This window comes from Crinia signifera, chromosome 5 (genome assembly GCF_055691185.1).
Source record: "Crinia signifera chromosome 5, ASM5569118v1, whole genome shotgun sequence".
In the NCBI taxonomy this organism is placed as follows: Eukaryota; Metazoa; Chordata; class Amphibia; order Anura; family Myobatrachidae; genus Crinia; species Crinia signifera.
In genome coordinates this window covers 87764088-87781526 of record NC_139221.1, presented here as the reverse complement: position 1 = coordinate 87781526, position 17439 = coordinate 87764088, and the positions used below count along the sequence as shown (strand labels likewise).

The following is a 17439-nucleotide window of genomic DNA, read 5'->3' as shown; positions in this document are numbered from 1 at the left end:
ACAGGATGATTGCACAGGCCATGCTTACTTTTTAGTCCCAAGTATGGTAAAGACATTGGGGGTTATTCAGGCCTGATAGCACAGCTGCTAATTTGCAGGCCAGGTGATAATTGATAGACTACACATGCATAGGGCTCATAGTGCACATGTGCAAGGCTTTCCTGCGATAAAATCCTGCTACTTTTATTATCGCTGGCCGTACACAAGTTGATTGGCAGAAAGCCGGTGTTTTGGGGTGGTAACTGCCCGTTTCTGGGAACGTCAAGACAGGCATGCCCAGGCGTTTGGATGGAGGTTGTGTGATGTCAGCCCCGAGCCTGTTTCTATCTCAGCTGCCGAAGAAGTGCTGGGCAGCCTAGGTTGCAGGGCTCTGCAAGTTAGCAGCTGTGTGATCAGGTCTGAATAACCCCCATTATAGGAACCTATTCTCACCTCTAATGTTAATTGCTTTTACTGTGCGCCAATAGCAGAATTAGACACCGTCATGCATGCTCCGTAATATAGTCTAGTTTTGTAACTCATATAGAACCCATCACATTTTAGAATGCTACACAGATTTAATGTAGATCGTCTCATGCTTTTCTTGTGACAAATAAACTGCATTAATGATCTCAGTGTCCAGAGACGTTCCCTCTGCATTATTTGCTGGACCATTTTTTCCCTTAATTATTTTTCTAAATGAAGCAGTAATTCTATAAGATATTAGCTGGAACACCTGGAAACGTGTGATAAGCTAATTTACCATGCATTTCACCAGCAATTGTTTTTCAGCACAATAGCCTATTTTTGCCTTTGGAAATTTAAATCTAGGTCACATCTGGTAGTCAAAAGACTCCTTCTAAGCAATTTATTCACAAAGTGGGAAGCAGCTGAGGATCATACCACTGGCACCCACATTTAATATCTGCCTAAATGAGATAACCAGTGCCTTGCAGCGGCTACTGTCTTAGCTTTCCCCAGCTCCCTTGTTTCTAAAGTCCTGTTTACACTGTTTACTGTATAATGTGACGGAATGTCAAATCCATGTCTGATGGAATATCCATTTCCTTCTCTAAATGAGTTTAAGATGAAAAATATAAGAAACTTAATGTTCAATTCACTAAAGTCAACCCTTTCCCTTGTAGTTTTTTCACCCAGACTTCCAATTTTTTAATCAAAGTGTGACAGTATTCATCATGCCAGCTGTCACAAAGAAGAAAAAGTGTTTTGAAAATTGGAATTTCCCTCAGAAAATCAGCACGTAATCCATTTTTGTCACACTTGCATACTGCCTGTCTATATTTCTAGATCAGTCATGCACATACACCGGTTTCTGTGATATACAGTAGAGAAGCTGGCGTGACAGGACTGTATTTTGTCTTCTTCACCTGTGCGTGTTTCCTGCACTGTTAGGTTTACAAAAAGACATGGCACTAATAACATGTTGGAAATATAACAGGAAACAAATAGTGATAACATGGATGACAAGGACCCTTGATGCACTGGTACAGTGTACACACTGAGCTCACCACCAATGATATAGCTGTACTGTATGTTGCAGATATTATGATAAAATTGTAGCATTAAAAATGTAAATAAAATTAATAAAATTTAATGCTACAATAAAATTGTAGCATTAAAAATTAAAAATGTATTTAATACATTGTACAATTTATTTATGTTGTCCTTGGTTCAGCGCTGTCTTAATTTGTTCATACCTATCTCGCTTTCTTCACTCACTTTGGCACATGCTCCACTCTTTGGACCTTATTCTGTTCCACACGCAAAGCTGTGAATCCCTCACCCCTCATGCCGTGATCCGCCGCACAGCTACGAATGGATGTGTCTTACCTCTGCGAGCACCCTGTGTGGAAAGCGGGCGGGCAGTTGACATCCGCTGATGTAGCAGCCCCTCAAACAATAGACAGAGGTGAGCGCAGGTTATCTAAAACCCATTTCTACCAATCTGCTGATGTAAGCTGCCCGCCCCCCACACCAGCGTCACTGGGCCATTTGCATGGGAACGCCCATGAAATGCTGGACATTTCCATTGGCTCTGCCGACCCATGTCCCCCGCCTGCATTGCTAGGTGCGAGCGCGGCGGCAAACAGGAACTTTGCCATGCCCACTGGCACCCAGCATCAGTGCATGTGCAGAAATGCGCTTGCGCTGGACATCACTCCTCTTATCTCCTCCTCTCTCCCCAAACATATCCCAGCCCTCTGTTACGTGATGTGTATGCACTGCAGCTTGCCATGTGCAAATGCATCGCCAATCGTCTCCCAACTGGTTTTTGCACTTTATCTTTACCCAAATGTTTAAAGCCTATCAAAGTTTATGTTTCAAAATTCTAAATTTTAATGGTTTATTTAATGCAAATTTTTTTTTTTTTACTTTTTTTACGAAGGTAAAAATGATAACTTACAATTTTTTATGGGGGGGGGGGATACAGGCAGCCCTCATGTACATACTGTATGTGACATCACAAAACTGTCTGCAGACTGCACACCTGTTATTTTAGAACTGCACAATAATGTGTTTGGGGGGTGCTTATTACCACTAAAGAATATGTGCAATTACTTCTTATCTCTGCATCCATACAAATTACTTGAACAGTAAATTGATATAATTTTAGTACTTAAATTGTCAAAATGTATCAAGGGCTTTGGGCGTGATTCTGATTGGTTTGCAAAAGCAAACGCCTTCTTTAATGGACAAAACCATGTGCACTGCAGGTGGGGCAGATGTAACATGTACAGAGATAGTTAGATTTGGGGAGTTATGTTTCTGTGCAGGGTAAATACTGGCTGCTTTATTCTTACACTGCAATTTAGATTTCAATTTGAGCACAACCCACCCAAATGTAACTCTCTCTGCACATGTTACATCTACCCCACCTACAGTGCACATAGTTTTGTCCATTAAAGGAGTTTACGGTACTTGTTTCCTAGCACGGCCACAATCGCGGGCATCGCGGGTAATTTTTAATGGTCTGCGATGCGACCGACGCGATGCCCGCAATTTCCCATTGAAATGCATTGAAAAAGTCAAAATCGCGTCGGTCGCATCGCATGCGGCCAAAAAAAGCATGCGATGGTACCGACGCGATGCCCGCGATTTCCCATAGGGAACAATGTAAAATGCCTCAATTTACCCAAATCAACATAGGGAACAATGTTAAATGGGCCAGAGAGCCCAAAAAAAAACCCCTGACCAGTGAAATGGCCCCCCAAAAATAGTTAACGCCACCCCACGATCAACGTGAACCCTAAGCTTGGCGAGCGCAGCGAGCCCGCGAGGGGCGGCGGTACGCGTCCTCCGACCTTTTCATACCCCCACTATCCACGTCGGCGTGGAGTTGAGAATAGATAGTGTGGCGAGCGCAGCGAGCCACCGAGCCCAAAGCGTGGCGAGCGCAGCGTGCCCCGCGAGGGGACGCGGATACCTGTGAAGCCTGCGAAGGGATGCGTTTACCTGTGAAGGTATCCGCGTGTGCTCGCCACGCTTCGGGCTCGGTGGCTCGCTGCGCTCGCCACTCTATCTATTCTCAACTCCACGCCGACGTGTATAGTGGGGGTATGAAAAGGTCGGAGGACGCGTATCGCCGCGCTCGCTACGCTTCGGGTTCACGTTGATCGTGGGATGGCGTTAACTATTTTTGGGGGGCCATTTCACTGGTCAGGGTTTTTTTTGGGGCTCTCTGGCCCATTTAACATTGTTCCCTATGTTGATTTGGGTAAATTGAGGCATTTTACATTGTTCCCTATGGGAAATCGCGGGCATCGCGTCGGTCGCATCGCGTCGGTCGCATCGCATGCGATTTTTTAGCCCGCATGCGATGTGACCGACGCAATTTTTTTTACCTGCGATGCCCCAGATCAAGATCGTTGTGGCCGTGCTAGGAAACAAGTACCGAGTTTACTTTTGCAAACCAACCTGAATCACCCCCTTTATTACTAAACCCCAAGAGTAAATGATAAAAGACAAACATGAGCCTTTGCTTGTGATGATGGTTTCACTGAGCAAACATGAGTGTTTCATAACATATGCATGTGCTTAAGAGTGCCATACAGATACACATGTGTGTTACAATAAAACTATTACTAGGTCAACATATATAGACGTGATACTATAGTACTGATCTTGGTCAATTACTTTTATTTTCACTGCATAATTTAAGACTGAAGGTGGGTACACACTTGGTGATTCCCGCAACGCCGATTTTGGTAACTATATTGGTGATGTGTGGGAGTCATGACACGCTGACACACTGACCAATATCAGTAACAATATCTGTCAGTGACATTACCTGTCCCCCACTCCGTACATGCAGATGACTAGATAGTCCAGATTGAGCTGCATGTGCAGACAACGGGACACACACACACACATGCAATTTGCACTATATCTCAAAAACAACATTGTGCATATCGTTAATGATATATAGCCAAGTGTGTACCCAGTTTAAGGTGGAGATTTTTCAAAACTTGGAAGGAGATAAAATACTAACAATTCAGCTCCTTACTGTCATATTTCAAATACAGCTATAAGAGGACAGTAAGGAGCTGGCTGAGTTGTTGGCACCTTATCTGTAGCCAGTGATGTCACTAGGGTTGGTGTCAACCGGTGTAGGAACTCATGGTGTCACCCCTCCCCCCCCACGCCAACTTTCAGGAAGACGGAGAGTGGATGCTTGTGCGCGCCTCCCACAACGCACTGCTGCTGCTGAGGGAGGGGAGGGAGAGGAAGGAGAGACACGTGATGCGCTCCCCGCCCCTCCCCTCCATAGGAAATCTGCTGCGGCTGAGGGCGGCGGACCTATACAGGCCACGCCCCCCTCCGCTTATGTATGTGCGCATGCGCAATACGATTCGGGGGACTTTGATACCTAACCTGCAGCACTGGTGTCACCCCACTAACTGGTGACACCCGGTGCAGGCCGGACCCCCCGCACCTGCCTAGTGACGCCACTGTCTGTAGCCACTTTATCTCTCTCCCCAAGCTTTAATAACCCCCCCCCAAGTATATAAAAGACCTACATTTCTGTCTTGAAATATGAAGTAGCTAAATAATGACAAACTTTGTAACAACATGTTTCTTCAAAGAACCCACACAGCATTTCATAAACTCTCACTCATTTAACTGTCATGTTAACTCTAATAACTGCAATTTGTTTTTATGTTTTGTTAGTTGGTTCCACAGGCTAAATAAGTTTCTCTGTTCAGAAGCTTTCACAAAGGCTGAATAAAGATAATGATGTATGTGCAATAAGTGCCGGGTAGGAGTGATCTCACGTCCACATACTGTACCTTTTGCGGATGTCAAAAGAGAAACAGTATACAAAGAGATGGATGCTGGCAATATTGTAGGTGAAGCAGGTGCCAATCTTGGTGAGGTTTGAGGGCTAGTTATGGCCTACAGCTCCAATCAGATACATTGCGTTGATTACAAAGGGTCAAAGATGGAACAGTGTATACGACTTCAACTCACTTTCAGGGACCCACATACACAGCTTTGCAGGCAAGTAAGAAGCAAACAGAGCTCAGGGGTAGAGGTATGAAGCATTGATCAGGGAGAAGTGATAAAGTGCCTGGTACTTTATCACCGGCCAATCAGCTCCTGACTGTTAAATTATAGGCTGGGTTTAAAAAGGGACAGTTAGAAGCTGATTGGCCGGTGATAAAGTACCAGGCATTTTATCACTTCTCCTCCCTTATCACAGCTTCATGCATCTACCCCACAATAAACTATACCTCATAGATATAAAACCTTAATCGTTATGAGAGGAACTTCTAAAGAGGAAATGTATCTTTTAATTGTCATCACATAACAAGTACTGGTAACTAAATGATATATATATATATATATATATATATATATATATATGTATATATATATATATATATATATATATATATATATATAAGCTGATTGTTTACTATTGTCATTTTCTCCACTGTCCTCATTAGTAGGTTTGATAAATCTCCCCATAAGTGATTTCTACGGTTAATTAATATGTTACTGTAGACATATATACAGACACTCAGTATAGTTATACCTCTCAGGTGCTTGAAAGGGAGGGGTAATACTGAATTTGAAAAACACATTGTTTTCCCCAGCACACTGAGTGATACCAGTAACCATAGTATCCTGCTATATTTAACTCACAATATTTATTTTGTCATGGATTTAAAAATGGTGTGAAATTATGGGACAGGTGGAATGCAATCCTATCATGTATTTGGTACACAGGTCAGCATGCAGGTACGTTTTTAATAAAAATTATGGGAGCCTAAAGTTTGGTTCACACCTAAACGCTGGTGACCAGCCTCACATGTTGCATTATTTTGCATTGCCATACACACTACACCAGAGGTGGCCAAACCTGTCCTCAAGATCTACCAACGGTTCATGTGTTTCAGGCAACCTGTGGATCTATAGTAGGAATGAATGCAGCATGGTTGAAAATGTGACAGTTAGTAATGACTACAGCTGTGCACACGTTTTGTGTGCCGTTGGTAGATCTACACCCCTGGACTACATGATCCACTGTACAACAATGCAATATATTGATACATCCTTCATGTAGCAATACCAGATTGCAATATCGTTCAATATATCATATAGTGTGTACCCAGCTTTAAACAGATCAAAGATTCTAAAGAATTTTTATTTTATTATTATTACATTTTAATTACAAAGGTGCCACAAATGGTTTACAGCGCCGTAGATTGGAGTTGGGAAACGTGGCATGACTCTTCTCCCCCACTTTCTCTACATGTAGGTGTTTGCCAATGTTTTTTTCTTTGATTTCTCCTTTTGTCCCCTTTAACATCCACTTTAGATAATTTGTTTAGCTCTCTTGGTCTTGAATATCATTTCTATGATGATGACCCCCAGATCTATCTCTACTCCCCTCATTTCTTCCCCTCTCTCCTCACTCATATCTTCAGCTGCCATTCTGCTATTTCTTCCTGTATATCCCAACGCTTTCCTAAACTTAGCATATTTTCTCATTCTTTCATTATACAATTTTCTATTGCAGCACCACTATCCCCTCTAGCCCACAAATCTGATGTCCTTTAGTTCTTCTGGACTCCTCCTTCTCCTTCATATCACTCATTCAGTACCTGTTGCAGACCTGTAATTTCCATCATAGAAATACTGTAGCTACTTGCTTATGACCCTCACTTGGTGTCACTAGTGTCTGTCTGCCCCTTCTTTTTAGACTGTAAGCTCTCACAAGCATGACTCTTTCCTCATGCGCTTTTTCCTTCCTTCACAATGGCGCAAAACCATTGGTTTATGCCAACCCTTTGCTTATCTGTATATTATGACTGCTGATGCTGAAAAGTGTTGCCCATGTTGTGCAACATTCAGTACTCTAAGTCCCTTTTGGTCATACGGTTTCTATTTATGTACTTTATAAGGCTCTGCAGACCACTTATGGTGACAAATAAATAAAAGATAAGAGTAATAAGAATAACCTGATATATTTGACAACTGAGCTCATATTAAAATTAAAGTTCGGGCTATTCATCCTATGAGGCAGGATCATTTTTTTGCCCCAGGTACACCAGGTTTTCCACAAAATAGTAGAATTTTGAAAGATAACTTTCACTGCCAAACATTGGGGTGGATCCTATTAGCCGCAGGTAACTCGCGAGTGCAAATCTTCATGGCACCGGATGCACTTTACAGCAGATGGAATTTGCATTAAAGTGCTCACTGCCCCATAGGGGTGCGAGCAACTAGGCCCTGTGAAGGGTGCAAGATCGGATTAATTATCATGCCTTGAGTCTAATAAATAACACATAAATGTGTTCAAGTTCTCTTATATTATTAGAAACTTTTTGTAAAAGACAACTTTTTATTTTAGATTTAGTGATCCATTAAGTGTCTTGGCCATATGAAATGTGGAAGTTACTATGAGACCTTATTTTATGACATTTTCCAGCCTACAAGTTATAACAACACGGGATACTGGATATTTATAGGCAGCTTGTGCTCAATTAGACCGTTGGTTTAACAAATATATCCTCTTTTACATAATACATCCTCTTTTACATGAAGTGCAGGACTGTAAATGAATGATACCCTGCTTTACTCATTTAAATCTGAGTGAGGAATAGATTTCCTCAGCTGTAACAGCGCTGCAATGTATTTTGATGTGCTGCAATGTCAGCTGTGAGTCTGACTTATTGCCTTTTCATGCATGTAATGTTTATCAATTTTGTGCTTTGACAGTTTCCTCTATAAAACAATATACTAACAAGAAAATGAGCATTCACGAATTTCATGATTGCAAATTTTTCTTTCAGCACAAAAAAACAAAATGTCAAATATTATAAAGTTTCAGAATCCATTCCAGGTAATTTAAAACAAGGCTGCATATATATTCTAAATGACATCTAATAAACAATACAAACCCTTCCATATGAGGATGTACTCGCATTTTCCGCTGGCACTTTGACAGGCAGAACAGCAAGCCTGGATTATGGTTTGTGAGGGCCCTAGGGCAACAAACTTGTGGGGTCCCTTATTAACAAAATTATTAATAAAATATGCTGGTGATATTAGTAAAAGGTATACTGTATAAATACTCCCAGCACCACAAATGTGGTAAGCACACTGTTCCCATTATTCCACCCAGAAAAATGTGTGTGGACCCCTTGTTTGTGGGGAAAATGGGGTGACCACCCAGTGTTAATCCAGCTCTGTGGAATGGGTTGAGTAAAATACTGTAATAATGTGATCAGAATTGATTATATATAGACTATATGTCAGATTTGCCAACTTTTAAGCTGTCCTTGCATTTGCATTATTTATTTACAATTTCTTATATAGCTCAGCAGGTTCCGTTGCTCCTTACACAACACGGTTCCAATTTTCCAGTTTGGCCGATGTTTTAAAGGAGCAATCATTCAATAGGCAAAACCAAGTTGATTTAAATATTAAACTAAGTTGATTTAAATATTAAAACATCAGCCAGGCTCCCAGGCTACTACATTGACCCCATAATTTATAAATAATTATTTCTGAGGAGTGATAATAATAATAAAAAAAAACACTGTGTTGTGACTGTGCTTACTTCTGTGGGGTTATAAAAATGAATTTATTTAGTTATTATAAAAAATACAGTGCATAAATGTAAGCATGTTTCTCCATATCATGGTTACAAAACGCACAGTGACCGATTCACAAATGATTTGTCACTGTCCAAAAATGTTGTCTGCAGAAGGCAGATAATGCAGAAGTTTCAATGAGACAATTTATTTCCTGAGCGCTTGGCAACAGAAATTTGCTTCAGAGGTAAATTATATTGCTTGAAATTTTTGTCCTAATTTCCGTCTATACGATATTAGCTGCTTAAACCATAAACATATTGGAAAAAATATTTTGAAAATAAGGTGCTTTATTTTCTTCATTGGCACTCAGAATAATTTTGGGCTTGTAGAAACAGCAACAGTGGCTCCCGGTAGCAATGCCCATCAAACTGACAAATTGATGCAATTAGAAGAAACGTTGGCGCAAATGTTTCCTGAAAAAAGGTTAATGCCATATGTAATGTATTTATTATTTTTCTCAGTTCTGCATCCTTAATTGCTTTTTATAGCTAATTAAATTAGGTCTGCAGGTTGCTCTATGTTAACCATATTTACTGTATGGTTCATTTAGAAATTGTAGCATACGGAACATGTTCAGAAAACGCATGGCAAAAACAAATAATGCTTATTCGTTATTTTGAATTGAAGATACTGTTAGTTCAAAGGTTAGTTTTTTTAAAACCCAGTCCACTTCCCTATAATTGGATAATGTAAGAAAGTGCATTTTGAGTGGCTACTTGAGCAAAGATCACACAGAAGGTCTCATTGAATTTCTGAGTACCAATGAGCTTCATTCACAGAATGTATCAGTAAACCTCATATGCAAATAGCCAAGCCTCTTATGGATTGGTTAAGTGACACACGACCCATACCTGTCATTCAAGGCAGGTTCCAGAGAAAAAATAAAATGAAAAAAAAAAAAAAAAAAAAAACAAGAAAGAAGATCCTTTAGAATTTGTTGACCTGTTTATTTTAAATCATTTTAAATATGAGTGTTTTTTCTTTTTTATTATTTTTTCTATTACTGGCTCCAGAGACCTTATAGAGTTCTTGGACAGCTAGGTGTATGCTGACATCTGTAGTTCTACAAGTGCCAGCATACACAAGCAGTTTATGGCTGTCTGGGCTTGCTTGAACCTGTATTGACACACATTAAAACTTTTGTGTCCACTTTGACAATAATCATCCCAGCTTGGGGTGTTAGGATGAGAACAAGCATTATTTTGGTAGGGTGGTCCCATCTCACATATATATATATATATATATATATATATATATATATATATATATATATATATATATATATATATATATATATATATATATACATACACCAGCTGGTTATGAAGGTACATATAACCAGCTGATACATCTTGGCTGATACATGAGAGCTTAGTAAATTTACCCCAATATGTTAGGTAAACTGCACGGATGAAAGTCTAAAACATGGTTGCACTGTATGTCATCCCCAATTGAAAGGAGTTGCGCGATAATCTTTACTTTTCCCGGTTTTATTTACTGTATTTTAATTTTCTCAGAGCAAAAAGATTACTGTTTAGATTGGATCTGTCATGCATATTTTGTAATACATTCCAACCCACCATTTATGTTGTCTCATATGTTATATGAATTAGTTGGTCTTCTTCAACTAATAATCCTTTTTTATCCTATTCTTGATATTTAACCTCTGTTAAATATCATACTTGGCAGTGAAAACATCCAAAAGTAGTAAGAACCATCGACAAGTCATCTCTAAATAGCAGCATCTCAGCAATTCCCATAGCTAATTATAATTTAACAACTTAGCCACTGCTAGATAACGCTCTGAGGGCCTTATTCAGATTTCATCGGTACTGCGCGCATTCGCACGCAGTACCGATGTTGTGCATCTGCGCATGCGCAGGCGTGTTTCTGCGCATGTGCAGGCGCATGGTGCGTGCACCCACGGCAACCTTTCGGGTCGCCGGGTGCACGCACCCATGGCAGCAAGGGGGGGGGAGATGGGCGGGGAGCGCCGGGCTGCCCCATTACCATATGGGAACGCCCAGCTTTCCATGGGCGTTTCCATGAGAACGCTGGGCGTTCTCATGGTAATGAGGCAGTGACGCGGGTGTGTGGGCCGGGTAGCTGACATCACCGGATGTCAGCTGCCCGCCCATATCACACCAGCGTGCACGCTAAACTAAGTAACTCAAAAGTCACTTATATAAATAAGCGTGCACGCTAAACATCATTCGATGGTCACCAACCATCGAATGATGTGGGCGGACACCCCAGCAAAGCGAATGGATGTTTATGCAAAACATCCATTCGCTGCTGTGCGGGCGAAGCCGCACTTTGCTGGGGCGGCGGGGGGGGGGGGGGGGGGCGTGCAGCCTTGCGAATCAACCTGAATAACCCCCTGAATAACCCCCTGAGTTTCTTATATTTTTCTTGATTTACTCCCTTTAAAATACAGCCCTGTGTTACTCCCGTCGGGCTGCCCGTCACCAGGGCGAATGTTGTTGTTATACTCCAAAAATATTAGATGGAATATTTTTATTATCTCATTGAACTCCTACCCAAATGTAATTTTGAATGATGTGTGTGTATATACAATCTTATGTTGCAGTTACAAGTTACAGATGATCTTACTATGTGTGCAATCCTACAAAAAAAATGTATAAGTAATGTATATTTCTTGTACCACACTAACAACTTTTGACTAGTGTTCTTTGAAATCCATCAAATGCTGTGTCCCACATTTCTGTCAAACTTTGTCTACAAATTGTCAGATGTAGCTTTAATCCCAAAATAATCAATATAACATCAGCCGCATTACCTAGGTGACATCTGCCTGCCATTTAATTTTTTCAGCAGATTCTGCACAAATAAATTGTTATTAAACTGCATACAACTGACATACAGTAAGTTTTACATCTGAATGCATAATTCTGCATGTTTGGATGTTTTCACTGCCAAGTATCTAAAAGTGATCTCACTGCTCCCTCAACTACGCCACAATGTACATACCATCTTTATTTTAGCTATGGTCCTAGACAATAAATTAATTCAAATTAGATATTATAAATTCTTTATTTCTATGAACTAATCAAAACTTTGATCACAGAAAATGTTGCCTTGATTTATCTGGCCATATATTTTAGTTCTAAACAAATTGCATGATGACATGGATTTCAGTACTAGTATTCTTCATTGTTTTTCAATGTTTTTATTTTGCACCTTTTATTTTTAAATCTTTTCTATTTCGCGTCTGTCAATTCCTTGCACTAGGACAAGACTCATTCTTTATGGGTACAGATTATCTAGCAAATGTTGGGAGAATCTGGCCAAATTTGCAAATTGATTGATTTAACTTGCCCATCTGTATTTATGTGTACGTAATTCACATTACATTAAAATATTGCTTCCAGAATCAGGACCGTACTGTAATTATCTTAGGTAATTTCTTGTACATTTCCAGTTTGGCAATGTACTGAATGACCTCAGATGGCTTTTCCTAGCATTAATATATTACTAAGGGCTTTTTGTTTTACTGTACATGTAAATTTCTTAAACATCAATGTAAATGACTTAAACATCAATAGTAACTGACAATTTGTTTAAATCTGAAATGTATATTACAAATTTTGTACTTACATAATGTGCATCAAATCTTAAGTATCTCTGGGGCAGAAGTATTAAAGGTGATATTGTATTGCACCTTAGGATATTTTGCAGCAGCCCTTCTTCATACTGCAGGTACAGTGCAGTCTTATATTTCTTTTTTCGCAGATGCATTAAGCCTGATAAAGTGCGGGATTGTCAAAACTAAAAATACACGAAAAACCCTGTTATCGGGTTTTTACCGTATTGTGGGATGCTCTAAAGATCCCCCCGCCCCGACTATGGGCTTCTACCGCGACCTACCGCAGCCCCGAACGGAGCCCCGCACGGACCCCCACCGATCCCCCCTCACCTGTGTCCGGGCAGCACAGCACTGTGCTGCCCAGACCTGTGACCTCCTCCTCCCTGCACTATAAATCCTCTTCCGGGTGCAGGGAGGAGGAGAGCCCGCCCACCTGCAGCAGCAGCACAAGCCGGGTAAGGCATGGAGGGGGGAGCCACTGGGACCCGCAGGCTCGCTGCAAAGGACAGTTCTTAATGCAAGAGCTGTCCTTTGCCATAATTATCGCATATCTTCGAGCATATGCAACAATTATATCAGCGATGTGCGACGAAGGGCGGGCGCAGATGTTAGAGCATCCCGCCCAAAGTGATAAAACGGTGAGAAAGTGAACTATAACGCACCAGCCAATCAGCTGTGTTTGAAACATTTAGGAGTTGATTGGCTGGTGCATTAACACCTTCCACCTTATCCCAACTTTATCACTTTAACAGGCTTAACACATCTGCCCCTCTGTCACTTCACCGCGTAGCAAATATTATTTTTGTTTAACTTGTAGTTTTGATTGCTTCTACAGTTCTATTACTTGTGTACTGTACTACCTAGGACATGTAAATGACTCACACAAGTTTAGGCAAAGAAGGCAATGAGATCACTATTATTAAAATAATGTGTTATTCTATAACAATAAAACATTTGCTGCAGCCTCTATTAATTGCAGCACAGATGATAGGTGTGACCGAGCAGCAGTCTTCTCTAAATCCAACCCAGCTCCCATTCAAATATAATGGAGAGGGCGAGGTTATTGCGGGTTGACCTTGCAGATTAATTGCTCTTAAGAGGTCATCATATTGTGCCCTTAGTATTAAAGATATTTTATCAATATATACATTTATAAAAACACATTTATATTAATCTACTATTTATAAAAGGCTAGCTTGTACAGTATTTCAACTTTTTGTTTAATTACAGTACTTATATCATGCATTCAATTATTATTACAAGTTGAGTATCCCTTATCCAAAATGCTCGGGACCAGAAGCCTGTACTCAAAACTAAGTATAAGTTAGAGAAATTAGAGTAGCATAAATAAGAGCTCCCATCAAAGATTGGGAAAGAATAAAGCTATTTTGATCTATCAATCTCAATACCCTGTTGAGTAAGATAACTCAGGTCATGTGAAAACAGTCATCCTTCTATTTGTCTACTTCTACTGTAGAACAGCTATTACCAGTGCCGGATTAATATAAAGGGAAAATGTGTCAGTGGTCCCACACACTGGGGAGCCCTATACATCATTACATCACCAGTGTGGGGACACAGAGAGAACACATATAGGGAAAACAGTACAGGTCTCAATTGCCCCATGTCTTCTGTTATTCTTTTCTTTGACTCTAGTGTGCTTCTCCACACAGAGGTCAGTGATCTTGAGGTGGGTATACTTTTTCCCTCTAGTCACTAGAGGAAAATGGAATAGGGGTGAGGCAAGGACACAAAAATGACCATGTACATGTGACGTACTCACTTGTGTCCAGGAATCTTTTTTGCCAAGCATTTTCATACTGGTATGCATGTCCCCAGGTGGGGGGCAGAAGACATGGTTTGATTAACCCTTTACCCAAAAAACGCTATCATTTTTCTAAGATTTTCTGCTTCAATTACTTGTGATCACCACAAATGAAAATGCTACAGTATAACAAATGAAATGTTCCCATAACCTATATACATGTGGTGTCACTGACACTTAACACGACACTAGAAGGCAAAAGGGCTTGTTTATTAAACAGGGTTCTTAGACTGATAGCGGTGCCGCAACTAGGTGCGGGGTTGAAATTGGACACATGCCCCAGGCACTGGATTTGGGGGGGGGGGAGGGGGCTGCCAAAAGCTGGCATTCTAAAGCAGAAGCACATGGGTCAATTTACTGCCTTGTCCCAAGTGGCAAAAATCTTAGTTTCGGCCTTGCTGAAACTTGCTGGTCCCAATACCTCTATTCTATACCTAGCAGTAAGTAGGCACCAAGCCATGGGATGGACTGCTATTGGTATACTTGGTAATATTCCATACAAACAATATTCCACCACACATGTAAATAATTTGATATAATATATCACCCCACACATTACACACACAGTGACTGCATGCAGTGAGGAGCATGAACAATTATTTATGGCAAACATAATGGAATGGATTGGCAGTGCTACATTCCAAATGTCAAAGAATAAAGCTAGAGACATAACAAAGAGTTAAAGAGGCAAATTAACAACCACATGTGAAAAAATGAGACTGCAGAATGAGGATGAGAGGAGGCAGAAGAAATGACAGATGAGTTGTGTGTATTTGAATGTCTGACCTGTTAGTTGGTCGTCGCCTGCAGCAGGGGCGATGCGAATGTATGGTGTTGTAAGCTGAGTCACGAATATCGCAGCTAAGGCAAAGGAAGAATTCCGGGTCAGCATGCATGAGGAGGAGAAGAAAAGCCAGACTGAAGCAAGGCCGATAAGAATACTGTCTCAAACTCTGCAACATCATACTACTATCAAATCACCACATTTTCTCACTGAGATTAAGGAAAAACAAGCATGAAGGCGTGTATGAGAAATTACTCTGTGAAAATGAGTCAGTAACTCTTTGGTTAGATATTGTGAATAATGACACACTGTGAGAGAAATGCTGTACAGAAGCTAAGACATGCAATTTAGATTCCAGGAGAAAGACCTTTATATCTGCTTTGGGAGATATTACAGAATTGTCAGAGGCGCTTCTGTGCACCGGTAAACAAAGCCCGCACAGAGGCAATGACTAGGGACACAGTTATAGATCATGACCAATTATTACACATAAAAAATGCTAATCGTACGCAGTGCATTAGATCATTTATAAATCTACAGCTTTTATTTTTTCCTCATTATTAAAAATCTTCATTCTACTTTTCCTCTTTTCTGGTCTTGCAATAAGGATGCTTAGTGGACCGAACCAATGGACAGCCTTGCAGATCGCTGTGGTCTGGTTTGCAGTGATTTGATAGGCTGTACCCGCATGCATACTGTATTACAGTATGTCCAACCAAAAGGCAGCTGTGCACTGTGAGCATGGGTTTGATATACTTTAAGACAACCTACCTCAGCCATAATAGTGATTATAGTAAGCTATGGTACAATGGTGCTTCGTTTTAAAATTCATTTTCAATTATTCATTGTCATTTTATGTTGTATGGTTTTGTGACAGCTACATGATAATACCAGATCAGTATACATCAAACGATATAGTACTTGAGAGATGCCAATTTTAATTAAGCTTTTTCAAGGATGAAATAGATAAAAATACAATTTTGTCATGTTCTTGTTTGAAGTGATGCGCTCTTTGTCTGCTGTAACAGTATATGGCTGCTTGTCTTCAGTATAGGAACAGTACAGTATAAAGTACAGTATATGTATCTATTATATAGACTCTGATTTGTGGCTCTTTTATGTACTGTTTTGTGTCTCTTATATGTACTGTTATTTGTGTCTATGACATGTATTAAATATGATAACCGTTTTTGTGGTAAAAATAGCAATAATTAGTCAAACTGCTATCCTATTATTCGTAAGTGAAATTCTCCAAAGGTTTTATCCTGAATGCCTCTCCACCTACTCTGAGGAGGTGAAAAGTTGGATAAAATCTTTATTTTGGGGTAAAAATTTGGAGATTTGTGGCCTACAGTAATTCGGACTTGATAGCAGGAAAAATCTGTTCTCAAAATGGGCAAAACCATGTGCACTGCAGGGGGGGGGGGGGAGTTTAATGTGCAGATGCAGAGAAAGTTAGATTTGGGTGGGGTGTGTTCATTTAATGCTAAATTGCAGTGTAAAAATAAAGCAGCCAGTATTTACCCTGCACAGAAACAAAATAACTCACCCAAATCTAAAGGTGCCCATACATGGTGCGAGGGTGCTGTGCAATGCGCACTCCCGCGGGCCTCCCATCATACAGCACATAAGGTCTGTGCAGCCTTTGCTTCTTGAACTAAGTCCTGATCACATCGCATGCAAATAGAATGCGATGCAATGCAATCTAGTTCAAAACGAGAATGAGAAAATGAGATGTCACTTATTGGGTGAAAAAGTGCTAAGTGATGGAAATTGGGGTACAAGGTATGGGGCAGCTTTATTGGGGTGCTTTATAAGTAGGAGAAGTGTTCTTAGGCTTGCAGGTGGAAGTAATCAATGGTTTTTGCAAGGTTTTCAAAGTGCCTTTAATTGATCCAAATATATACTTACTGTATACCTATTTTCATGTACCACAAATTTTATGAGAGCATTTATTTTACACAAAAAGCTTGCTTTTTATCCAGTGTTTTTCTTTTAAATACTTATTGCAGCCATTTATTACATTTTAAGCCCCCCCCCCCCCCCCAACTATTTTTATTATGCCCTCTAATATACTTCTATACTGTTATCCTATGTTACTTTGCCATTTTGGGGG

General features: G+C 40.3%; 1 protein-coding gene across 10 annotated transcripts in view; it reads right to left on the bottom strand.

Annotated features, from left to right (window-relative positions):
* Positions 1 to 17439, bottom strand: part of PTPRM (protein tyrosine phosphatase receptor type M) — a 647098-nt gene that overhangs the window by 212378 nt on the left and 417281 nt on the right. For 6 of the 10 annotated variants that reach the window (XM_083187611.1, XM_083187612.1, XM_083187613.1 and 3 more), the window contains exon 14: positions 15326 to 15400. The exons of the other annotated variants lie outside the window; for them this stretch is intronic. In XM_083187611.1, coding sequence (XP_083043737.1) covers positions 15326 to 15400 — 75 coding nt within the window. The remainder of the gene's footprint in view (positions 1 to 15325; positions 15401 to 17439) is intronic. 10 annotated transcript variants of the gene reach the window in all.